Genomic DNA, 25,979 nt, shown 5'->3' with positions numbered 1-25,979 from the left:
TTCAATGTTCACATTTATATATGATTATTTCTAAATACACCATTTTCAAGAAATAGCTGTTTCATCTTGGTTTCTGGGATTTCAGTTTAGCTTCTCACAGAATGAATAGAGACAAACTCTGGGCTGTACTGGGATCCATGTGGGTGGATAGGGACATTGCTTTCATGCTAAGAGATCTGCATTGAAACTCAACTACTTCGGTCCGATATTGCAGGGGAAGAGGGGTGTACAAAACCCTTCAGACTGCAAAAGGGAGCCTGGCAGGGATGTATTTTATCCCCTTTTCCTCTTACCTTGTATATTAACTCTCTGAACCAACATTTGCTTATTGGATGGAAGGACATACCCAAGGCGGGAGAGCACCCGACTGTTGTTCTATTGTATGCAGATGACGCCGTACTCATCTCAAGAACTGTTATGGGCCTTCAGCAGCAATTTGATTAATTTGTTAAGTTCATGGAGAATCTGACCTTAAGCTCAAATATGAATAAATCACACATAGTTGTTATATGACCAAGAAACACAAAATCAAGGTCCTTTTTTTTATTAAGGGTAAACACATTGGCAATGTAAAAACATTTTCTTATCTCTGTGTTTTATTCAATGCCTCATTGAATTGGAAAGGGATGTGAAAGGCATATTTCACTTTGCTAAGCATCTGGCTTCTACAGTAGTTGACTATGACTAAAATATTTACAGCCAAGTGTCTATTGACTGCTTGATATGGGTGTGATATTTGGGGATATGTCCCCCCACACTTTCTCCAGATAGTGGAGAATACATTTTTGAGAAGATTGTAATCTCTGTCAAACAGTTTCAACTCCAAGGTGGTCCATGAAGAGTTAGGCAGGTGTTACACTACTGATTTGATACAGAAGCAACATTTATTGCTTTGGCTCACAGTATGGGGGAAACATTGGTTACAACGCATGCGAAACATCACATGCCATTACAACGCGGCCATTACAACAACTGCGTTGGTACATCGCAAAACATTACAATGCAAGTCATTACAATGACTTGCTGTAGGGGGCAGAAGGTGTTGGATTTAAAATCCAACATCTTCCCTACTGTTGCACAGACTGGAGTTGGAATAGTAAATTATACTATTCCAAAATCCAGCGTGTCCCCTACAGCAAGTCGTTGTAACGACTTGCGTTGTAATGGTTTGCGATGTAACAACACGGTCGTTGTAATGACCGTGTTGTAATGGCATGCAATGTATCACATGCATTATAACGTGGCCTATTCATAGTATGGGCCAATCCAAAAGTCATCTTTATTAATCTAATTCTGTATGATTGTCTTAAACTTGCTAATGTACCATCAATCCCAAGGCTGAAATATTTAAAATGTTATTTTAGTGCACCTGGTAGGCAAGAGTGATGTAATCAATCAAGCAAAATCGTCAGACCAATGAGAGCTGAAGTATCTGCATGCAGGAACCTCAGCGCCTCACGTCAGTGTGTCGGCATGGAAGTCGTAATCTCCTATGACTATCTCAGCAAGATGTGATGTTTATATACCCGAAGGGATCCACAGGGGTTCTACCTTGCTGTGCCACTGCCGGACTTAGGATGACTTTGGGACTGAACCTTGAACACAGTTATTATGCAGGAGATGTCAGTCCTGGTGAGTTTCCAAAAATCAAAGGATCCTCATGCATAATGTATGAGGCTAATGTTCATGGAAAACCCCACATTCTGTGAGCAGTACTATGACTAGGTAAAGGGTCAGTCCTAGCAGCCCGTTATGTATGTAATGTAGGGATGAATATAGGTGAAAGGTTGGGATGTTACCCGAGCCAATATTGGGGCACCTATATGGAATATAGCAGTAGGATGTAGTGTTTATGCAAAAAGCCCGGACCCTTTTAAAATAAGTAGTCATTTTATTTATGTCCTGAGAAACAAAAGACTGACCCGTTTGATAAGGATGTCTATACCCTTTGGTTGCCGTAAAAATCAGAACTGAGAAATGCACCACTATAAGTTTGGATTATTTTGATATTTTGTTTAGTAATGCATTATTTTGCTTATGCATTGTTGTTTATTTATTGTGGGGCATGCAATGAAAGGCATTTGATGTATTTCATGTTGTTGTTGTTCCTCTGCTGATGACAGTCGTATGTAAATTGAAAAGTCTTTTAGGAATCACATTGAAATGAAATAGTGATCACAATAATTAAGTTGTGTGACATTAATTAAAACTATTATGTTGGTTGAATAGAGTCAGTATTGGCATTTGTTGTTTTAGAAAGTTGACATTTTCATGCCTTAGCCATTTAGTGCCTGCAGCCCGTCTCTGGGCCACATGAGTGGGTGTACATGACAGTCGGGCTTTGTGTATTTCTTCTAGACAGCCATACACAAACCAGGGCGTAGGTGTGCCTAGATGGGCCTTCACTGGCCGGGTGAAAGGACAGAGTTGGGTACAGTCCTACTGACATGTGAATAGGCTGTGTACTGTCTTCAAAGGGAACAGTGGTTCTTCACCTTTTGACCCCCCTGCATGATCATTACTGGAACCCAGGGACTCTCAAAGAATCGCTATTGTAATCAGGGACCCCTCACTGTGTCATTACTGGATGCCAGCGACCCCAGCCTAAGCATTTCTGGTGCTTTGAAGTGCACAACAATACACAAAACATACAGAACAAGCATTTGCAATGCAATAGGTCTCGCATTATAAAAGTGTGAGCAGTTGGCATTGCTAATAATAATGTAACACTAGCTATTGGCATTGTAAATGATAATGCCATTTATTTATGTGTTTGTTTTATAAAATAGATAAAAAAAGCATTGCCATGAACAATGACAATAGCTGAAACTTTTGCAAATGCGAAATCCATTTTATCAGCGTTGCCAGTGCTCCTTTATGTTTAATGCCCTAAATGAAACACAATGTTCTAAGCAGATTGCTAAACAGCATCTCCAGCCCCGATCACAATGTCTCACTTCATGCTGGACAGTGGGCACCCTGTTTTTATGCAGCGCCTAGACAGGGTGAACTAATGCACAGACTGAGGTCTGTCAGCCTCCGAGGCTCAAAGCATTCCTTGCAACAGTCGACTGTGTTAAGGTATTGCCATGTGTACAGCACACACTCTGCAACAGCAAGTGGTTTCAAAGTTGGGGGTGACTTCCCAAACTTTCCGAAGGTGTTCATCGTGTTTGGTGACAGCGTATTTATGCTGACAGCCAGAAAAACTGTTTGTGGTTGTGTGTGTGTGTGTTGTGTGTGTGGTTGTGTGTGGGTGTGGGTGTTGTTGTGGTTGTGTGTGTAGTTGTGTTTGTGTGTTGTTGTGGTTGCATGTGTACTTGTAGTTGTGTATGGTTGTGTGTGTGGATGTGTGTTTTTGTTATTGTGTGTATGTGTATGTGGTTGTGTGTTGTGGTTGTGTGTTGTTGTGTGTGGTTGTGTGTGGGTGTGGGTGTGGTTGTGTATGTATGTGGTTGTGTGGGTGTGTGTGTTTGTGTGTGTGTGGTTGTGTGTGTGCTTGTGTGCGTGTGTGGTTGTGTGTGGTTGTGTGTGTGAGTGGTTGTGGTTGTGTTTGTGGTTTTGTGTTTGTGGTTGTGTGTGGGTGTGTTTGTGGTCGTGTGTTGTTGTGGTTGTGTGTGTAGTTGTGGTTGTGTGTGATTGTGTGTGTGTGTGGTTGTGTGTGTAAGTGGTTGTGGTTGTGTTTGTGGTTGTGTGTGTGTGCTTGTGGTTGTGTGTGAAGTTGTGGTTGTGTGTGGTTGTGTGTTTATGTGTTTGTGTGTGTGTGTGGTTGTCTGTGTGCGGTTGTGTGTGGTTGTGTGTGTGGATGAGTGTGTTGTTGTGGGTGTGTGTGTGTGTGTGTGTGGTTGTGTGTGTGTGGTTGAGTGTGTTGTTGTGGGTGTGTGTGTGGTTGTGTGTGTGTGGTTGTGTGTGTGTGGTTGTGGTTGTGTGTGTATGGTTGTGTGTGTGGTTGTGTTTGTGTGGTTGTGTCTGTGGTTGTGTGTGTGTGTGTGGTTGTGTGTGTGTGTGGTTGTGTGTGTGGTTGTGTGTGTGGTTGTGTGTGGGTGTGTGGGTGTGGTTGTGTGTGTGTGTGGTTGTGTGTGTGTGGTTGTGTGTGTGTGGTTGTGTGGTTGTGTGTGTGGGTGGTTGTGTGTGTGGTTGTGGTTGTTCGTGGTTGTGGTTGTGTGTGGTTGTGTGTGAGTGGTTGTGGTTGTGTGTTTGTGGTTGTGTGTGGTTGTGTGTGTGGTTCTGTGTGTGTGTGGTTGTGTGCTGTTGTGGTTGTGTGTGTTGTTGTGGTTGTGTGTTTGTGTTATTGTGTGTTTGGGTTATTGTGTGTGTGGTTGTGTGTGTGTGGTTGTGTGTGGTTGTGGTTGTGTGTGGTTGTGTGCGTGAGTGGTTGTGTTTCTTTGTGGTTTTGTGTGTTTGTGGTTTTGTGTGTGGTTCTGTGTGTGTGTGTGGTTGTGTGTGTAGTTGTGGTTGTGTGTGTGGTTTGTGTTTGTGTTATTGTGTGTGTGTGGGGGTGGTTGAGTGTGTGTGTGGTTGTGTGTGCTTGTGGTTGTGTGTGTGTGGTTGTGGGTGTGGTTGTGTGTGTGTGCAATCATAACACAATGGCACAGACTTTATTCTCATTAGACATGAGGAACCGTACATAAGAGATGAAGAATTGTTATTGGTAACGGACCCACTAGGCCTCCAGTCAAGTAATAGTGTTCATGAACGTTACAAATTAAAAACAACCTAAGGGAAAAATTAACAACCAAAGGGAAAAATTAACAATCTCATCACTCACCCACTAGAGGGTCTCAGAAGGAGCCTAGATCCCACTTGGACTCAGAATCTCTCAGGTGCAACAAAGCCCCTTTGGTACAGTAAGATAGGGTGGATAACCCTGGCTCAGTGGTTAACAACGAAAAGTCCACATTTGACACACCAGTCATGAACTTATAGATACAGAACTGGTGGTCGGCCATTGACACCACACTAACAACCATGGGCTAGGTGGCAATGGTGCATGCTGATTAAATGGAGACTCTCAGATTGTAATATTACAGTCCCTGGCAAACAACGTGAAGAAGATAGAATCGCGACTGGATAATCTAAATTCTCTCATAATGAACGCCCAGTTACAGACTGACATGCCAATAGAGCGGTGTTATTGCTCACTTCTCCTCGAACAAATCTCTGCATTCCCTGAAATAAATGTCGAATCTCCTCAGAGAATATAAAGCAAGTAACATACATCATAACAGCAATGAAAGGCCCCTTGTACGAAACACCCAGCTCAGTGAGGAATCATTCCCCGTTCCTCATGAAAAAGTTGACCAAATACTGTTTTTGCTGTCAGTTCCCCCGGGGCACAAGCAGGTATCCACTTCTGTCAGGACAGCTGATCGCAGCAAAAAAGACAGAAGTGGATGCCTGCTTGTGCCGCGGGGAGACCTTGCAAAAAAAAAAAAATACGCAAATTGAAAAATGCTACCGCCGGCCACAGCTTGCAGTGCATGTGCGGGAGTGGTGCGCGCGCAGCAGTAATCATGCCATATGGTGCCTCTGCTCAAGCGCGTGCCCACACACATGCACTGCATGCTGTAGCCGGCTGTAGCATGTTTTGAAGCCCTTACTTAAGGTTTCGCTAGACCAGCGCAAGCGCTGGGTCAGGCGAGACCTAAAAAGAAGCAAATGAGAGTGACAGAAAAGCCAACCAATGGTAAACAATGGCCGGACTCTGACCTTACTGTAATCTGGTAATAGGGTATTTTTGCCAACCGAAAGCTTGTGCTTTCTTTCTGTAAGGTAAGATCTAAAATGAGCCCTGGTATGTACAGAGAGTCCTGTGTAATCAGAAAGGTGTTATTAGCGTGCCCTTGTTAGAATCCAATTCCTGACCTATTATGAGCCCCAAGAAGAGTTAAGAACAATGGTTCAAGGATGGCCCAAAAGGGTCCAATAGAAAAGGTGACCCAGGCAGGGTCACTTGTTTTTTAAGATAAGTGAAATCAATTCCGTAGGGAGCAGGAGACAAAGTACGTAAAGGGTCATGTAGGTCAAAAGATAGCAGGTATTTATTTAAACAAAGTCAATTTTAGAATGCTCACAAAATAAGAAAAGCGTGGTGTGAAATAGTGATAGTAGTTTTAAAAAGACATCGCATTGACAACAATATAGTAGTTGAATTCCATAATTGATCTTTACAAGTTATAAGGAATTCATGTTGTGGGGTGGTCGACGGCGTTTCGAACCCAATTATTGGGGTTCATCTTCAGGACAGTGGTGAGCATGTATTTTGAAGTTAAACTGCCCGTAAAGTTCCTAGAGTCTCCAAAGTGGGAGGCAGGGGCTTCAAAGGTTAATTATTTGAAAACAAGCAGCTTGGCAGTACATAGATCCGCCTGGAGAATGTAATTTTCTTTAGAGGGGCGACAGGGCAGTGAATGGGAGCCTGAGGCCGAGCAGTCAGAGACGTCCTGCAGCTGTTGGGCCTGGCTGATGAATGCGGATGTTCCTTATAACTTGTAAAGATCAATTATGGAATTCAACTACTATATTGTTGTCAATGCGATGTCTTTTTAAAACTACTATCACTATTTCACACCACGCTTTTCTTATTTTGTGAGCATTCTAAAATTGACTTTGTTTAAATAAATACCTGCTATCTTTTGACCTACATGACCCTTTACGTACTTTGTCTCCTGCTCCCTACGGAATTGATTTCACTTATCTTAAAAAACAAGTGACCCTGCCTGGGTCACCTTTTCTATTGGACCCTTTTGGGCCATCCTTGAACCATTGTTCTTAACTCTTCATTATCACCCCAGGTTCACATATCGGGGTACCCTTGTCTCCTAAAACCTATTATGAGCCCCAGCATAGTGTCAGAGAGCATTATTACAGCTGTGATATAACAAGAATGCGTCCATAAACATTTCAAATGGCACCAAAAGGGACTAGTGGATTTTATTTACAGACCAAGTACCTTTATGAAGCCTCCACTTACTAGTTATCCACACCCCACACCCCTGTATGGGAAAGTCAGAATGCATAGTCATAAGAGGCAGATAAGGAGTGAGCTTTTTTAACAAGAATTTAAGCACAAATTAGTTGTTAGGTTGAGGCCAAGTAAGGTGGCGTGCTAGCTATGTGCACTTGCTGCTAGAGAGATGGAAAATTAAATCTGCCATGCTTGGAAATGGAAAGAGTATTAGAACAAAATAACTCTTGAGGAAACAAGAGCTCTCACAAAACGTAGATAGCATTTCCAGCAGCCAATATCTTCTTCCTCAACTACAGAATCAGTCAAACCAAGGTTTCCGAAAAGCTTGAAGCGGATTCCGATTCCGAGTGTGCCTGTTGTGGCGGAGCATCTAAACAATATCAATAGCAAACACATGGCCTTTTTGTCAGCCAGTTAAAGGTTTTAAAAGATGGCATACAATACCTAGAGGGTGCCACATATGTAATTAAAAGGTGTTGGCTCAGGTTAAGAAAAACACCGTCACATGAAGCCAGAAGGCGTTTAATAACAAGCATTGCCTGCGCAGCCGTGAAAGTAACGGCCGCGCGGCCGTGAAAGCGAAAGTAATCGCGATCAAAGTTGAAAGTGATCGCAATCGCGAGGACGGGACGTGCTGTGTAGTAAGCACGCGAGTTGTGCGAGCGCAGCAGTGATTGGCAGCTGCGCGCGTGCACGCTCACGTGAACGCAAGCCTTAGGCCAGCGCTGGTAGCACTTTGAAATCCCGTAAACAAAATGCCTCGCCTGAGACAGCGCATGAGCTAGCTCAGGCAAGGCCTAAAAAGCATTTAAACAAATGAATTCATATTTTATTCATTTCACAAACAAATAGAGAAAATAAAAATGTTACTTATAATGGGAAGGTTTGAGTTTTCTAAATTCAATTTAGGCCACTCATCATTCATACCTTAGTCTGCTTGATGCAGCTGCACTGGTCACACAAATCAATCCGATGGTAATAATTTTTTGCCTCCAATTTCAAATTCCTTTAAAGAACGTTATAAAATAATTTATTTACACATTTTAAATCTCTTAATATTTCATTTTCTAAGCAGTTGCATGCCCCCTGAGTAGGCTTTGCAAACCCCCAGGGGTCCCCAGACCATAGGTTAAGAACCACTGCTATAGAAACTTCTCCTACTTCAAAGGTATGGTATAAATATTGTAACTCAGACACTAACTTCTCAGTACACTCCTGGATCTGTTGATACTCTGCCAGGAAGAAGGACTGCTGTGCTGCTGAAAAGACTGCCACTATGCCAGACTGCTGCCCTGCTGAATTACTGCCTTGCTGGATTGCTGCCCTACTGCCCGGCTGGTCTCCTGCCTGAGTGAAATGGATTTGAACCTGCACCCGAACCCAGAACTTCAAAAGTGAGTCCAATGGCTAGTCTGCTGGCCTCCTGTTCAGAGCAACAGAGACCTAACAGGCTACGAACAACCTAAATCAACACCCAGATCCAGCAGAAGCAAGCCCCTGACCTCTAAGTGGTACTGCACAGGTCCTGGACCCTTGGTGTGGCCTCAGATAAGATGAATTGAAGTTTGTGAGCTGCAAAATGGCCCGTTGCTGCCAAAATCTTGTCACATGCACAGCCCACCAACGCAACGTTCCGTCAACCCAACCCTTTGCGGTACAGCACTGACCACTTGCAGAGAACGCCATCACAAAGCACTGGCCCAACTGTTCAAGACAACAACAGGATCTCTGTGCAACAGCGCCAACCATCCCTGTAGTGTAGCTAGGGGGTGGGTGGGGGCGGACCGTCCCAGGTGGCATGAGCCTTGGGGAGGTGGCGGCCACCCCTTCCCTTGCCTGCAGATGTTGCAGCTGCAAGAATCTGCAGCACCTCCCCGCTCTCACCTGCGGCCGTCGCATGACTCGTGTGCATCCTCCCTCCCCCCGGTCTTCGATCAGGCCGCCTGAGGACTAGCTAGGCCACTGGACCATCCGCGATGCCCGGCCTGCTCTTGGTGCTACATCGATGATCATCCACGACTCTTCCGTGCTCCTCACAGCCCCCTACTTCCACTTGAAAAAGAACTCTGCTCTCGACTCAGAAGGTAACTTTTCTGTATGACTAACCTGGTCTTTGTGTATGGCCTGTGCTTCATCGAGGTCAGTCGAAACAAAGCTTGTGACTTCCTCTTGGTCCTGCAAGACCAGATAGTTGAGAATGGCACTTTGGGCTTTTTGGTTCTATTTTCACTTAAATCTTTAAATTGCATATCTCTGAAACTACTGACTAGATTTTTGTCTTTTTGGTCTTATTTTATTTAATAGAGTCTACTCTGTTTTTCTAATTTGGTGTGGGATCCTTTTTGTGTAGTGCTTTCATTGTATTGGCCTAACGGCTAGAGCGGTCAAAATAGAATCTGGAGAACCAGGTTCGAGTCACAGCAAGGACGTGGAACATCTTGTGATTCTGGGCAAATCACTTAATCTCCCTGTGCCTAACAAAAATTGTGTCCTCATGCAACTGGTGCTCGTGTAAAGCGCTCTGATACCCGATGCCTTCGGGTGAAGTTCACGCTATAAAAAACTCAGTAAAAAAAATTATATATATATATTTTTTTTAAATTACTGTTTGAAATATTGCACAAATACTTTACACATTGCCTCTGAGTTAAGCCTGACTGTTCTGTGCCAAGCTACCAGAGGTTGAGCACAGGTCAGTTTGGGGTTTGCATGTGACTTCACCCTGACAAGGATTGCGGTTGGTGCAGGAGTGGGGTTTCACCCCTCTCAACCAAAACCCCAATTTCATAGATTCCGTCATTGAAATGATACAGGAAATTGCCCTCGAGGCCTCCTCTGAAACCTACTCTGCAGATGGTATCAGCAATGCTGTGGAGGGTACACTAACTATTGCCTATCTTGCAAGTCACGAATCCTGCATTATCTAGTTTTATTTTTATCAAAGAGTCTTTATGGCAATATGATCGTTGACCAGATTTAGTAAATTATGTCCTTGTAATGAATATATTTTCTAGAACTCCAGCAACATAATACTGCATCCAGAATGATAGGTAACTTCAGACATTTCAGGTGAATACTAAGAAACTCGTCTGAAGTAAGGCATTTTGCCTCAACTCCGCAAGCAAGAAGATAATATTCACTTTCCCTCAGCAAAACATCTAAAGCACTGTTCGAATAATCAAGAAAGGCAGATGAGCTTCCCACCATGCATTGTGATGACAATGATGAGCTTTGTTTGCAAAACTGTGTCAGTGATCAAATATTTAAAGCCCCTTTTGAGGTGGTATGCAGTTTAATAAAACTTCGATGCAGAACAGTCTGTCCTAGCATTCGACTACGTGAGTAGAATAAAGAACTTCTCAGTGCTGTAGCCGCTCCAAACAGTTTATTAACATAGGCTTTCCAAAGTCACCAGTGAAAAACAACTAAAATCATTTGAAAAAGCGACAATTATGTTTCACAGGTATTCTCAGAAATGTACTTCTTATTCCTATAGTGAAAGGCTAGATGTGGTATCCTAGATGGGGCCATTCAGAGGAAGCACAGCTCAGCAATGACAGTGGCCGTTAATCCGCTAAATCGGACTGGTAATGTGTGGTGATATTAAACCTCTAGGCCATAGTATATTATAATCACGTTACTAAAAAAAAGTCCCAGGGACACGTGCTGCTTATCTTAACATACTACCGCTGATCCATTAGACTGTCATCTAAATTCAAAACCAGCAGTTGTGATGAGCAATACATCTCATTACTGCACCACAGAAACGTGACGTTCAACAGGAAGGACACAGTTTTGGATCCGGGGCATGCTGCAGTAAAGCATTAAAACGGGTACGTGTTTGAATCCCGTTTGTATTGCAAAGTTACATGGCGTGACATTTCATGACCAAACTTGCTTTATACAGGAAGAATTGTCCAAATGTTAGGGTGGCGTAGAACCAGCTATGATTCTGTAGCAGGACACTGTTTGTGGAGCGCAGTTCAGAGAGTGTAGCATGTTCAGTCCATCAGTGAAACATTCCTGCAGCACTTTCACTGGTGAGGCAGATCAAACTGCATCAGGGGTTCATCTTGCAATGTCTCTATCGAAGGGCTAGTGGCTGGATAGAAGTGCACTCTGTAGCTGCCGAAGCTCTTAATGGGTTATTCAAATCATACCACTGTTATCAAATGAACAAAAGCACCATTATGAAAACAACCCAGAGAGTTGGAGCTCATCAGCATATGGTAACTCTAGAATTACTACAGTTAACCAAGTAACAGATAAATGCAAGTATGGTTTAGTCTTTGTCTAAAAGATGCAAGCAACCTGACAATTTAGGACTGGTCTTGCCAATCCTACTGCTGCTTGGCATATGTCAAGTACAGTAGCTGACAATTTTACTCGGGGTGCAGTAAATTGAATCTTTCTAGAGATGTCAGTACAACTTTGAAGGTAACTTTTCAATTGTTGCACTGGACATGAAACAACCAGCAACAGATGAGTGGGTGTCCTTGCTCAAACTACAGTGTGGAAATGGAGGAAAGACTGAGAAAACACTTTCCAATCATGTAAAAAATCATCTGGGTGATAAGACAGTAGCAAAGAAAGCAACATATGTGTGAACCAGGACCTACATGTTCCTTATATTTTGCAAACATCAAATACATTATTTTCCCCATGCTATCACACTTGACTGAAAGTTCTGGTGGCCTATTGGAAGTTCACGAAAAAGTTGCCTCAGAGTTCAGTAAGGTAGAGAAAGAATACATTAAAAGGCATACCCATACAGCACATTTCCTCTCAAGTAAACACAAATCATCAGGAAAGATAAGAAAAAAATTGTTTTTATTTTCCCACAGTGAACATTAAGTATTATTCAACTGATGTATGTATTTTTAATATTGTGCTTGTTACAGTTTGCCCCTAATGAAGGGCCAGTGACCTGACATGCGCTGGGTTTTCATGTCAAGTTTTATCGAATCATATTATTCCTGAATGTGCATGATAGTGGAATATAATGACAAAAGTATATATGCACACAAATTCATGGATAATTATTAACTCTTCATTAAAATAATTTTTGAATGAAAACTGAGAAAATAATCTTTTGGAAAAAAAGTGAGATATGAATTTGCATGAAATAGTTTAGAAGCGAATGAGTAGATGAAGTGCCCATTTCGGACAACTAATTTGTTGAAGAGTGCACTTCCCCATCTTGATTTCTGTTCTGAATTGGTTTCCCTTTAACTAAATAGGTGACCCTCTGTAAGATGTTGAGTAACACTGGCTCGGTTCTTATCAGGGACTGCTGGGTGCTGTGATGCAAAATCTGGCATCAATTCAAAATCTGGCATCAAGTTGTCTCATACTGTGTCAGTTCCGTTCAGGAGCTGCGAGTGCTGCGATGAGAGGGCCTGCGTCGAGTTGGCATGACTGCATCGGTTTCAATGAGCTCACTGATCAGGAGCTGCATCGCACTGTTTTGGTTCCAATAAGCTGCCAATCAGGAGCTGAGTGGGGCTGAAATGCAAGGCCTTGCACTGAGTTGCCTTGGTTCTGATCAGGCGATTAGAGGCCCTGCGTCACACTGTGTCAGATTCAATATGACTCACAAATAGGCATGGAGGAGTATACTCTGATGCTTGACAAAGGTCCAGAACCTAGGGGCGTACTTCTTGGGGATCAGGACTCACTCTAGGCAGAAGCCTACAGCAGGGCTCAGGCAGATCCAGTGGCAGAACCAGTCAAGTCCAGTATAGCAGGTCAACTGGCCAGTGGCAGGGAGGCCTCTGAAGCTTGTCCCTGTAGTTCACACAGGAGGTAAGCCAACTGATCCTTGGAGTCACTCTTGGTAGCCTGGGATGAAGGAGAGCAGGTCAGGTCTTACTTCTTAGACAGCAAGGCAGTCCTTAAAGCATCAGGGTAGTCTTCTGGTAGAAGGGCAGTCCTTCTTCTGTAACCTCAACAGGTCCAGGTGTGTTTTGAAGGGTGGTTCTGGAGGTCTAATATCTATACCTGGTACGAGCATGTGTGTGGGGCATTTCCTGTCCTACCCCCACATTTGCTTCTGCAAAGATGTTCCTCTTGCCCTGTCAAGGCTCCAAACTGTCAGAGGTGACAAAGGACAGGCAAGCCTAGTATTAGATTTCTTTGTGAGTTCAGTAGGAAACTTCCTTAGAAATGTAAATATAAGTGGAGCTCGGTACAGCCCTTCTAAGGATGGCCCATGCTGTCCACACCTAAGGCCCTTTGTGTAACTGTCTGGAAGCCTCAATAGGCAGAACCATTCACAATCATGTGCCTCAAGACACTGGCAGAAAGCCCAAATGGTTGGGGCAAAAAACTGCCAACTTCCTTAAAGTGTGTTTCAGAATTGTGACTTAAAATTAACTTTACCTTTAAACAGGGTTTTAAAATACAAGTCATTTGAGTATAAACAGCATATGTCTTATCTGTTGTCATCCAAAGTTACTACTTATTAAATATAATGAGATTACCAAGCGATAGTCAATGGGAGAAATACAATGCACCCTGCACTAAGAGTGTTCAGGGCCTACCTTTGGAGGGGCCTTACGAAGTCTAAAACTATACCACAGGCTGCAGTGGCAGACCTAAGCCATGTTTTAAAAGGCGACCATAGCGGGAGGCACAAAGAATGCTGCAGGCCCATTAGTAAGATTTAATGTACAGGCCCTGGGTACAAGTAGTACCATTTACTAGGAATGTAGAAGTAAAATAAATGTGCCAATTAGGCGCAGTTCAATTTTACCATATTTGAAAAAGAGAACACAAGCACTGTAGCAACTGTTAGCAGTGGTAAAGTGCACAGAATCCTAATGCCAACAAAAAAAAATTCAGCAAAAAAGGAGAAGTGACAGCAACAAGTTTGGGAGAATACAATGTTACGGATGTCAGGTCCCTCCTTTTCCATAATCAACACATTTTGAACTGCTATGGCCAATAAGATGTCTTCACTAGAATTAGAACTGTGACAGATGGTTTGTGTTTTCTGTCATATTTGGAGTTCTACCCTTAAGTGCCTATGTTGATGTGGATTTGCCTGGGACACCATTTCTATGTTAATTTTAAGGATGATTTTGTTTCTATCTTTATGTGTTCTATTAAGCATACTGCTGCTGATGCCCATTCTAGTCCCATGAAAATACTTGGTACAGCTATATTAGGGGAGGAGGTTGTGCTGTTGGGCTCCATGCTACCCACAAAGGGTAGCCATGAGGTGAGTGGGTCACTAGATCCTTTTATCTTTGTTTCCTTCAGTGAAATTATGCCCCTTTGAATGTCTGACGTCTGCGTGCCCATTAAAACAACATCTCATGGGGGACTTATTTTTAGTGGGACTAGAGTAAAAATTAAGCTGACTCATAAGTGTACATAGTTAAATTGCAGTTGGTGGTAAACTTTCAAAATATTTTTTTGGTATATCCCTTCAAGTGGTGCTTGTCTTAATGCTCTAGCCCATGAGGATTCCACAAGCTAAATTGAAAGCCACTTTAAAGAGTTTTAGAAAACAGACACTGTGGTGGCCACCTGCTATCAGTTCACTATCAGCATCGAGTCCAGATGTGAGGCTCCAATCTAACAGCTCATGCCTCAATCATATGCGGATCCAAATTTCGCAAATTAGTTAGACCTTTTAGCTAACACAGTAGATATTGACATTGTAAACAAATTGGTGCACACACTAGTTCATAATGATGTTGATTGAAACAAAACAGTCACACCTGAACAATGGAAATTGCTTAACCCCTTCGATGCTGCGCAGATTCCGCCGCTGTGCTGACGGAATCTTGCGCGGGTGTGGTCATGACGGAATGGTTCCGTCATGAGCACAGCTCAACCGTGGGTCATGACAGAACCATTCCGTCATGAGCACCGAAGGGGTTAAATTATCATTGAGATGTTTGGGCCACAAACCCTTGCCTGCAAACTCTCTCAGAATGAGCATCAATACATTCAAAAGGCATAAGGTAATCAACACACCACCACCTCCTCTTTTCTACTCCTTTTTATTAAATCCTCGCTGCTCATAAGCCTGACTTTTCACCCAGTTACTATCAGAAGCATCAGCTGGATATATGAAGCCACATCTTCACACATCCCATATTACAGAAAGTGTAATGCGTTACATTCTTACAAGCTCAAGTAGTATTCAATCATAAAGTGACTGGAGATGGTAATGCCCGTGTGCGTGGGCAGATGGCACAGAGTTCAGTTATTCGATCCAGTCATGACTGTCATCACTGCTACTTCAGTATTGTGGAGGACAGAAATTAAGTTGTATGTAAAATAAAAAACAGTGGCCCCCAGCTCTAGGTGTGTTTAACTCGTGTAATTCAGTGTAGCGTATTCACGCCGAATAACCCAAAGATTCTGCGAGATTACACACAGTTACATGGTAAGATTAATTCTGTGTGTAGTGCTTTTTCTTAATGCACAAAAGCCCCCTCATATGCTAAATGGGCTGGAGAATGTTTTTGTACTAAAACAAATAGTGCTAAATGCAACAGAACACAAATAGCAAGCAAGAGAAGCCACTCTCATTTGCTAAATGTGCTCTTGGAGTCCGATTTTCCCTCAACACACCCCAAGCATTTAGCACTAATTGTTTGTCATAAAATGCCCCTCTCAAGCTCAAAATGGGTGCAAGAAGGCATTTTTGCACTAAAAAATAGTGCTAAATGTGCTGTTGGGGTAGAATTCTTCCCCAAGCTACTCCCAGCATCAAGAATTATTTTCTTAGCACAAAATGCACTGTCATGTCCAAAATGGACGTGAGGATGCATTTTGTGTGGAAAAAATAGCGCGAAATGCAGAAGAACACAAATAGCGAGTGGGTGCTCGTGGTAGCCAAATGTGCTCTTGTGGTAGATTTGATTTCCCTAAAATTACTTTCTGTTATGCGAGCAGGCGTGATTGTGTTATCGGTAATTCTGTGTCAAAGAATAACGGGAATTACCAAAATTACTCCCATTACTCTCGAGTAATTAAACGTATGCCTGGGCCTACCCAGTTCCAAGGTGCTACCTGTTTGACCACCTCTCCTTGGCTGGCAAGGCTTACCTTAATACCTCCCTGCAATCCTGTGTGCTTCACTGAGCCCTTTGGGCACTCCCTCACTACCACCACTTTCACAATGATTTAGGGGTACTTTGAGTGAGCATTATGCATACACTGCGGCATAGATAAGGGTACCTGACTAATAACCCTATTACAAACCATGATAGTAGCCTAAAATTTTCATTCACCATGAAATTAAGGGAGTGGGCTGGCAAATGGCACATGCTTACTGCTGCTACGGTGTTGGATCTTGTCTGTACACTATTATAGTTAATGTTGCATGATTTCTATTTTACTAAATTTGGCTATAAAATGAAAGTGGGGTGTGGTTCAGGCCCTATAGTGTGTAAAGACAGAGAAAGATTATAAGTTAAACGAGGCTAAGAAAAGAAGTCACATTTCCTAATTTGTGGCAAAGGGTATGAAACAGAGAAGAACGTATGCTTCCATTCATATTTAAGAGCCTGTAGAGGTAGTCTCAGCAGGGTGATCAGATAGGTAAAGACTTCCTGTATGCAAGTAGCACCAGATCACGAGATGCACATCCCTTAATTTGAGCACATTTTTATGTGGCAAAATTTGGGAAAATCTCCATATTCATACTGAGTACAATCCTGTGGCAGGAGCTCTCCATGCGGCATCACACAATGAGCGATCCAATGATGAACGCTCAAAAGCTTTACCAAAGTAGTTCTTTAGATGCGTTCAAGTTATCCAAACCCAGTTACTTACCTTCAGGACAAGACATATATTAGCTATAGATTCCTTACCTTAGAATTACCTCTAGGCATCATACTGATCTGGAGAAATGTTTTCATAGCAGTACCCTGCGCACCGGTAGGTGGCATTGGTCAACTCCGGTCGTCATTGGTGTTGTGATCGCTGGAATGATGTCGCGGTTTCTACTGGCTTCAGTTCTTTACTTGAAATTCCACGCCAGAAGCGCAGAGCCATGCAAGACACTGACCACTGGTGCACAAAGCTAAGGCCCTGAGGGGGACTCCCTTACTCTGGAAGTCAGTACGCAGAACGATGAGGATGAGTGCAGCGGTATGGAATCTATAACTATTATATGTCTCTTACAGATATATCGTTACCGAAGGTAAGTAACTTGTTCATCTGAAAGAGACTATTAGTTATAGATTCCTTACCTTAGAATAGATACCCCAGCAATACCAACCCCAGAGGCGGGTCTGCAAACTAAGTTCACACCAGAAAATCCTGGAGAACTGAACGGCCAAAGAAGCCGTCTCTCGGGACTTGACTATCCAGGCATTAATATTTAGTTAACGTGTGAAGTGATGCCCACGTGGCTGCCTGCCAGATATCACCGAAGGGGACTCCACGTCCCAAGCAGTAGTGGCTGCCGTCACCCTAGTGAAATGGGTATTCAGTCCTACTAGAGGCTCCTTTTTCGCCAAGGAGTAACAGATCGTAATACAAAGGACGACCCACCGAGAGGTGGTCAATTTTTGCACGGCCTGACCTTTCTTGGTGCCCACATAGCCAGTTGAACGTCCACCCGGAATTATTTTGTGCAATTTAAATAAAAGGATAACGCACGTTTTGGATCCACACAGTGGAGTTTCGCCTCCTCCTTAGAAGGATGTGGGGTGGGAAGAAGGTAGGCAAAGTGATGGTCTGTCCTATGTGGAAAGAGGTAACCCACTTTGGGAAGAAAAGAAGGTCTAGTTCAAAGGACAACCTTGTCCGGATGGACAGCAAAGATAGGAGGTTTAGAAGATAGAGGCTGAAGCTCACTCACCCTGCAAGCAGAGGTGATGGCAACCAGAAAAGCAGTTTTTAAAGTCTGAGAGGACAATTATGTAGTGGCTCGAAAGGAGCACACATAAAGTGAGTTAAGACGAGATTCAAGTCCCCTGGGGCATTACAATGGGAATAGGAGGAAAGAGGTGAGTAATGCCCTTAAGAAACCTATTTACAATAAGGGACTTGAAAAGAGAAGGCTGATCAGGAAGGAGAAGAAAGGATGAAATGGCCAAAAGATAGTCTTTAAGGGTGCCCAGAGCAGAGCCCTGCTGGGCCAAAGATAGAATGAAGAGGAGAACCTCTGAAAGAAGTGCAAAAAGGGGATCCACAGCTTTTGCAGTGAACCAGGGCACATATTTGTTCCCTCTACAGGCGTATACCGTTTAAGTGGAGGGACGCCTGGCTGCCAAGACTCCTGGCTGCCAAGATGATGTTACTGACTTCGGGAGGAAGGTCAAAAGCTGTCAACTGGTGCCGCTCAATCTCCACCCAAGGAGGTGGAGGCTAGACAGGTTCGGGTGGAGAACCAACCCCTGCTGCTGTTACAGAAGATCCTCCCAAAGAGGTAGTCTAATCGGAGGACTGATGACCATGTTCAAGAGCTCTGGATACCAGACTCTTCATGCCCAGTCCGGAGCCACAAGAATGACTTGGGTCGGTCGCGCTTGATCTTATTTAGCACTCTGGGCAGAAGTGGTATAGGCGGAAAGGTGTATAGAAGACTGCAATTCCACTCACGACAAAAAGCGTCGCCGAGTGAGTGCCGCATTGGAAATTCCAACACACAGAACTGCTAACACTAGGCGTTATCTTCAGTGGCGAACAGATCTAACCAAGGTTCTCCCCACTGCTGAAAGAAACCTTGCAACTCCTGCGAGTGAAGACGCCATTCGTGATCCATCATGCACCGGCAGCTGAGTTCATCCACCCTGGCTTTCAGATAACCTGCCAGTTGTTGAACCACCAGGGACATGCTCTGTTGTTCCAGCCACGTCCAAAGGTGAAGAGCCTCTTGACACTTGGTCCACAACCCCACCCCGCTCTGTTTTTAGCAGTACCACATGGCAGTGGTGTTGTCCGTGAACACCCTTCCTTTGACAGACGAAAGGAATGCCTTCAGTGCCAGACGAACAGCCCGGAGCACCAGAAGATTGATGTGGAGCCCAGACTCCGCCGGAGACCAGAGGCCTCTGATCTCCGCCTCTCCCATGTGGCCGCTCCATCCCAGGAGTGAAACATCTGTCACCACTGTGAACTCTGGTTGGGGAAGGGAGAGGGATCTGCCGCTGACCCAATCCTGCTTCGTTAGCCACCACTGCAATTGGTGTGCAGCGCCCTCCAAGATCTGGATGCAAACAGAAAGATTCCCCTGATGCCGCGCCCACTGGAACTTCACGTCCCACTGGAGAGCCTGCATATGCCACCTGGAATGATCCACCAGCAGGATACAGGATGAAGGAGGCCATGAGGCCCAGCAGCCTCAAGGTCATTCTCACCGAAACCCAGGATGGAGGCTGAAACATCAGTATCATAGTACGAATATCCCAGACTCACTGCTCAGGAGGATAAGCCAGGAACTGCGCAGTATCCAGAACTGCTCTGACGAAATGGAGCTTCTGAGATGGAATCAGGTGTGACTTCAGCACGTTGATAGTGAACCCCAGCGAGTGCAGGAGGCCCACCGTAGTCTAGAAGTGGGAAACGCCAGCCCGGGGCGAGCCCACCTTCAATAGCCAGTCATCGAGATAGGAGAAGACTTGAACCTCTGATCTGCGCAGGTGAGCCGCGACCACCGCCATCACTTTCGTGAACACCCGAGTGGCGCTGGTAAGGCCGAAAGGGGAGCACGGTAAACTGTAAATGCTCGTTGCCTACCGTGAACCGTAGGTATTGACTGTGGGCTGGCAGGACAGGGATGAGGAGGTAGGTATCCTGCAAGTCCAATGCTACGATCCAGTCTCCATGGTCGAGGGCAGACTAGTCCTGAAGTAATGTCAACATTTTGAACTTCTCCTTCCGGAGGAAACGGTTGACATCCCTGGGATCCAAGATAGGACGCAGGCCTTTGTCCTTCTTGGGTACCAGCAAGTAGTGGGAGTAACAACCATGATCCATTTCTGGGACTGGGACTCAATAGCTCCATTGGCAAAGAGAGACGTAACTTCCTGACGGAGAAGGGCCAAGTGATCCTCTGGCATGCGATGGAGGGTGGGTGGCTTGTAGGAAGGAGTAGTCTTGAAGGGGAGGGAATAGCCCCTTTGGACTCTCTGCAAAACCTACCTGTCCGACGTGATGCTGTGCCAGTGGGGGAGGTGATGGCGGATTCTGCCACCCACTGGCAATTGGTGGCCCTGAAAGGTCAGACTAGGAAGGTTTGGAGGCACTAGCTGACTGGCCAACCCATTGGTCTCCAGACCCACTGCGCTGGGTCCCACGTCCCCGGTTGTGCAGAGGCTGGGTAGCTTGCGCTGGCCTGTGTCCCTGGGTGGAACGTGGTGAGGCACGTCTTCCATAGCCACGAAAGAGGGTGAAAGGCAGACTGAAAAGGGCGAGAGGTGGCAGCGAGGCCCAAGGATCTTGCCGTAGCTCTAGAGTCCTTGAAGCGCTTGAGTGCGTTGTCCGCCTTGTCGCCAAACAGGCGACGGTCATCAAAGTGCATGTCCAAAAGGGTCAATGGAAAGGCATTGCCCCTCAAGCCTACTGACATAGAAATCATTCTACCCAGCGAGTCAGCGATATCCAGCCAACATCGAATGGCGAACTTTGCTGCGTCTCTACCCTCTGCAACTGCACAGGAGAGTACGGCCCGGGCCTCCTCTGGGCACTGTGGCAGCACTAGTGCAGCCTTGTCCCACACAGGCTGGGTGTAATGGCCCAAGAGACATATGGTGCTCACCGACCGCAGTCCTAAGCTGGCAGAAAAACATCTTCTTCCCAAGATGGTCCAGCTTCTTGGATTCCCTATCTGGAGGAGCAGTAGGGAATGCGCCTTTGGACGTTGAGGCTTGGACCACCAAGCCCTTGGGGGTAGGGTGTTGGGAGAGGAAAATTGGGTTACCCGGGCCCGGGGGTGGCGTCAGGCAATCATCCTGTTCACAGGATCCCCTGTGTTGGGCTTGGACCAAGTGCCCAGAAGGATGTCAGTGAGGGCCTCATTGAACTTCTGCAGAGGCTCCGAAGAGGCCGCTGTCGGCTGAAGCACCTCCATCAGGAGGTTAGTCCTGACTGCCACCATAGGAAGCTCAAGGCCCAAGGCCTCAGCCACCCGATGCAACACCACAGCGTAGGAGGTTCCCTCCTCCCTTGGCCACGGTAGGGGGATAAAGCATACCAAGGACTGGGGAGGTATCCAGACCACTGGCCTCACCGAACTCCTCTGTCCAGTCCGGCTCTTCAAGCTGGTCTGCCAGAGGGTCAACAGACCCCTCCCAGTCCTCCTCACCCTGCTCTGGCTACCACTCAGGACAATAAGGAACGCCAGGGTAGAACAGCGTTACAAAAGTACCGGTGGATGCCGGTACCAGTGTCAGTCAACGCTGGTCCAGCTCCAAGTCAAGTCGAGGGGGAGGCCGGGTTCGACGCGGACGGGAACATAACCGGCATCGGGGGTGGCGGAAGCGTTGTCAGAGGAATCGGCACTGGGGGTGGTGTCATGAGGTCGTCCTGTACCGATCTGGATCCAGATCCAGGCCTGGATCGGTGAGGGCCCTGCGGCACCGAGGCCGGAGCTGCCGGCATCGAAGGCCTGGAGCCGGCAGCCGAGTCCACGGGGCCAGGCGGTGCGCTGGTGGAGTCGGGCTGCCCAAAGATGGAGTGGAGGACTTCGTAAAATGCACAACGCTGGGCTGGGGATGCTCCGGCTCCTGGGAAGGGAGGGAAGCTCTGAGCCATCCCAGTAGGCTCTGAGGAAGTAGCCGAAGGATGTAGATCTTCCGTGTCACGCGTTGGCCAACGGACGGGGAGAAGGCAAAGAGCGACGGTGCTTCTTCGTCTTCTTCTTGTGCTTTGACTTACCCAATGACGAAGACTTTGAGGAGGAATGATGGTGGTGACTCCGCGTCAAGTCTTGCGACCTCCCTCTCAACCGGGACCTCAAGCGATGCAGAGCTGACTGCTGGGCCTCCAGAAACTTTTGGGACCACTCATGCAAAGACTTCGGGTTCATGACCCGACAGTCGGAACACGACTTTGGGTCGTGGTCGCGCTCCAGGCACCAGAGGCACACAAGGTGCGGGTCCGTGACCGACATCAACTTGTGACAGGAGTCACAAGGCTCGAAGCCGGTCCGACGATGGGACATTCCTATGTGCACCAGGAGTCGGACAACTCAAAAAAGATGTTGACAAAAGTCGAAAAAGTGTTAGTCAAAAAATTACTACGGGTACCTCTCTCTCCGGATCTGCGCTGGCTGGTGCAGAAAAAGAAAGAACTGACGTCAGCGTGCAGGAGCAGCATCGACGTAGATAACGCAATGTCATTTCAGTGATCGCAACGCCAACAATGAATGCGGGGCTGACCGACGCCACCTACTGACGCGCAGGGGTACTGCTGTGCATAAACCAGTGCACTATTACTTAATAACGGATTCAGAACATTACATCTCAAATACCTCTATAGACTACTACACACCATTAAGCTTGGAGCATTGTGGTTTAATTACTGGTTCTAGGCGCGAATGCTCTGCTGTTGCAGAGGCAGGCTTCCTACATTTGTCATGGCTTTTCCCACAGATGCATAAAATACTGAGGAGCAGTGACAGGTTTTCTTCCATGGATGGTTGGAACTCCTGTCCCTGTTGGGGCCAATTCAAGAGATATCCCAGGGGATTAATAGATTTACAGTAGTTGCCCCCTTTGTAGCCAAGCAAGAGGTTTCCAGGTAGTGGGGAAGGGGTGCATCACCCTTACATGAGGGTTGCCTTAAAGAGTAAACTTTATACAATGAGCAACTGTAACACTACTAGAAGTCCCTGCCACAGGCATCTATAGTGGTCTCTATAGGAATGTTTCATGGACACTGTGGGGGAGATACCAGGACCTGAAAACGTTTATCTTTATGTTACAGGTGACATATATACTTTTATAAAGTTATATTCTGCACTCCTTTAGCATTTTAAGATTTCTAAGACGCTCACATTTGTCCTCCCTCACTAATGTGTCAAATTATCTGACCTCTGGAGTTAGCATCAATCAGTTTATGCTTTCTATGCACTGTTATGTAGTAGATCACGCTATCTATTACAAGCTACACCTTCAATATTGTAATTTTACAGTTTGTTCTACTATATGATGAAGCTCACATTTAAAAAAGACATACATCTCAATTAAGGTCCCTATTATGATGTCTGTCTGAAAGCCCCCGACCTGTGGTCAGAAGCTTTCAGACCCACATCGTAGGTTTCACTTTTGAACATCGTATTACAATAACGGCAGTCGAAAGTGAAACCGGACGGTCATTCCAGCTGACTTCCGAAAGGCTCAAAGAGCGTATCGGGCAGTCGGAACCGGCACATAATCCCTTCCAAATAGTGCTTCTGACGTAGGGATTAAGATGTTGGGTTTCCACAGGCTTTCCATGCCGGGCTTTCTAACATGGAAAGCCTGTCGGAAAACAACTTTGGGGGCCCCCAAGCAGGACTCCCTTCTCCCTGAGGCCTCCAGTTGGGGTCCAAGTGGCACCTGTTGATCCCTGCACCGTGAGGCAGGCACCCTAAAAGGCCTGCCACACGATCAGGGATTAACAGAAACTCCCATTTCTCTATGGGAGCTTGTACTGCGGCCAGTTTACGGCCAAAGCACAAGCTCCCATAGGGAAATGGGAGTATGCGACTGCACCATGTGCAGTTGCATTGTAGCATTGTAATACACCATGAAGCTTAATACTCAAAAACATAATTATTCATCACAATAATACAGTTTAATAACATTCAAACTCATACCTGCTTTTGTATTAGTAATCCAAGCTGACTGCAATACTTCATAATAGCAGCAGTAAGACTTTGTCTGAAAGTATATATATATATATTGTCATTTACAATTAAAATATTGCGCTCCAAGATGGCAAACACTTTAGCTGTTATGATGTATTAACAAACTTTAACATCTTACGTTTAGTATAATTCAGATTCAATCACACATTACTGATCTGTGGTGTTCTATTTGCACACCCCGGACAGCTTATGAACAGCTCACTTTATTCCACTGTGAAGCATAAGCCAGTAGCAATTTAAAGAAAACAACGCTCATCTTAACAACAGCAAAAGAGTTTATTCATTTTGATACCCACAACCCTTCATTCATTTGTAGAAGTGAGTTCTCAAACAGTTTTATCTTAACTCTGTCAACTGATAACTATGAAATCCTTACCTAATTGTGAATTCTATACGATAATGTCTATGCCACATCGGTATTGGAAATTTGATCAAATAGCCATTACTACATTTTTTCATGTAAATATTTGACTTTACCATAAACAAGGATACACCTTATAATAGAAATTATTGGATCATTTCCCATGAGAGGTTTACATTTGACAGGTGAAGCAGAACCCACACAAATAGCTGAACCTCGTTTTGAAACATTACATTTAACAACAACCAGAGCACGTTAACTGAATAGAAAAATATTAATAAACAGGATTGTGCCTTGGCTCATAAATGTTCAAAACATTTTTAATCAACCCCTGCAACCTGGAAACTGATTTATGATGTAAAAGGATCAATATTGGTATTTTGAAAAGTTGCGCATGTTAATCCTCTGCAACTTTGTGAAGAATTGTATTAGCCTTGTAGTTTTTGTGAACTTTACAAAGCTTGTGAAGATTAAAACCATAAAATGTGTGAAAAAACGTACAGGAAAGTAGGATTGTGCGAAAAGCTGGCAATAAAACATACCATTAGAAGGAGAAATCTCGTGGAAAAAAGACTTGGAAGAATATTCTCCCAAAAACATTTCTTTTCCTGGAACATTTGAATCATGAATTTAGTGAGTTTATAAAGTGACTAAAATTGCAAGCCTCACAAAGTGCAAACTTTGCCAAGCTAGCAATCTGATCCTCCCATACTTATACTCTTTGGTGTGTTGGTTGCCATCTCAAACACATTCTCGGGTTTATTAATTGTGTAATGGTCTTACCTATGCTTAGTCAGAAATCCTAATATAGGCACCAAGTGGACTTTGTTAGTCAGAGAAAAGAAAGAAGTATGAGCAGAGATACAAAGATGCGCCAGGCAAAAGCTAAAACAATGCTAGAAAAGAGCAAATTGCACATGGCAGGAAACTGGATCAATACGCAATTACTGGAAGAGCACACCAAATGTTAAAGAAAAATAAGCTACCAAGTCAGAAGGTTTTATAAAAGCGAGGGGAGACTGATAATAAATCACCTGAAAGAGGAGGATTGAGAAGGGTGGCACTGCCCCAGTGATTTGTCAGGTGAAAGCAAGGGTGTGGAACTATGTTTTTATTTCTTGTATTTCTTAAGCATGGAGCATGATAAAGAAAGACCTTGAAAGTGGCTCCATCAACTTCATGAACAAGACCAGGAGCAGGCCCTGGACGCAATGCAGAGTTGGAACGGGATGTATGACGTTACAACGCACACTATTACAACGCATGCACTTACAACGCATTTTTTACAACGCATAATCCATTACAACGCATGACATTACAACGCATGACACTACAACGCATTTTTAAAAAATACCTTTACAACGCACTACCATTACAACGCATACTACCTTTACAACGCATACCATTACAACGCATAATATTAAATTACATTTAAGGTAAGTATTACATAGTATAGGGGTAAAAATTACTATTCTAACTCCAGGGGGTGCAACAGTAGGGTAAGTGTTGGATAGTGTAGGGGTAAAAATTACTATTCTAACTCCAGGGGGTGCAACAGTAGGGTAAGTGTTGGATAGTGTAGGGGTAAAAATTACTATTCTAACTCCAGGGGGTGCAACAGTAGGGTAAGTGTTGGATAGTGTAGGGGTAAAAATTACTATTCCAACTCCAGGGGGTGCAACAGTAGGGAAAGTGTTGGATAGTATAGGGGTAAAAATTACTATTCTAACTCCAGGGGGTGCAACAGTAGGGTAAGTGTTGGATAGTATAGGGGTAAAAATTACTATTCTAACTCCAGGGTGTGCATCAGTAGGGTAAGTGTTGGA

General features: G+C 44.7%; 1 protein-coding gene across 11 annotated transcripts in view; it reads right to left on the bottom strand.

Moving 5' to 3' along the window:
- PIK3C2G (phosphatidylinositol-4-phosphate 3-kinase catalytic subunit type 2 gamma) overlaps window positions 1–25,979 on the bottom strand; it is a 2,048,585-nt gene that overhangs the window by 1,368,072 nt on the left and 654,534 nt on the right. For all 11 annotated transcript variants that reach the window (XM_085652678.1, XM_085652687.1, XM_085652677.1 and 8 more), the window contains one exon: window positions 23,742–23,805. In XM_085652678.1, coding sequence (XP_085508804.1) covers window positions 23,742–23,805 — 64 coding nt within the window. The remainder of the gene's footprint in view (window positions 1–23,741; window positions 23,806–25,979) is intronic.

Source organism: Triturus cristatus, chromosome 4_1 (genome assembly GCF_964204655.1).
Source record: "Triturus cristatus chromosome 4_1, aTriCri1.1, whole genome shotgun sequence".
Classification (NCBI taxonomy): Eukaryota; Metazoa; Chordata; class Amphibia; order Caudata; family Salamandridae; genus Triturus; species Triturus cristatus.
This window is presented reverse-complemented; position numbering and strand designations above follow the sequence as displayed.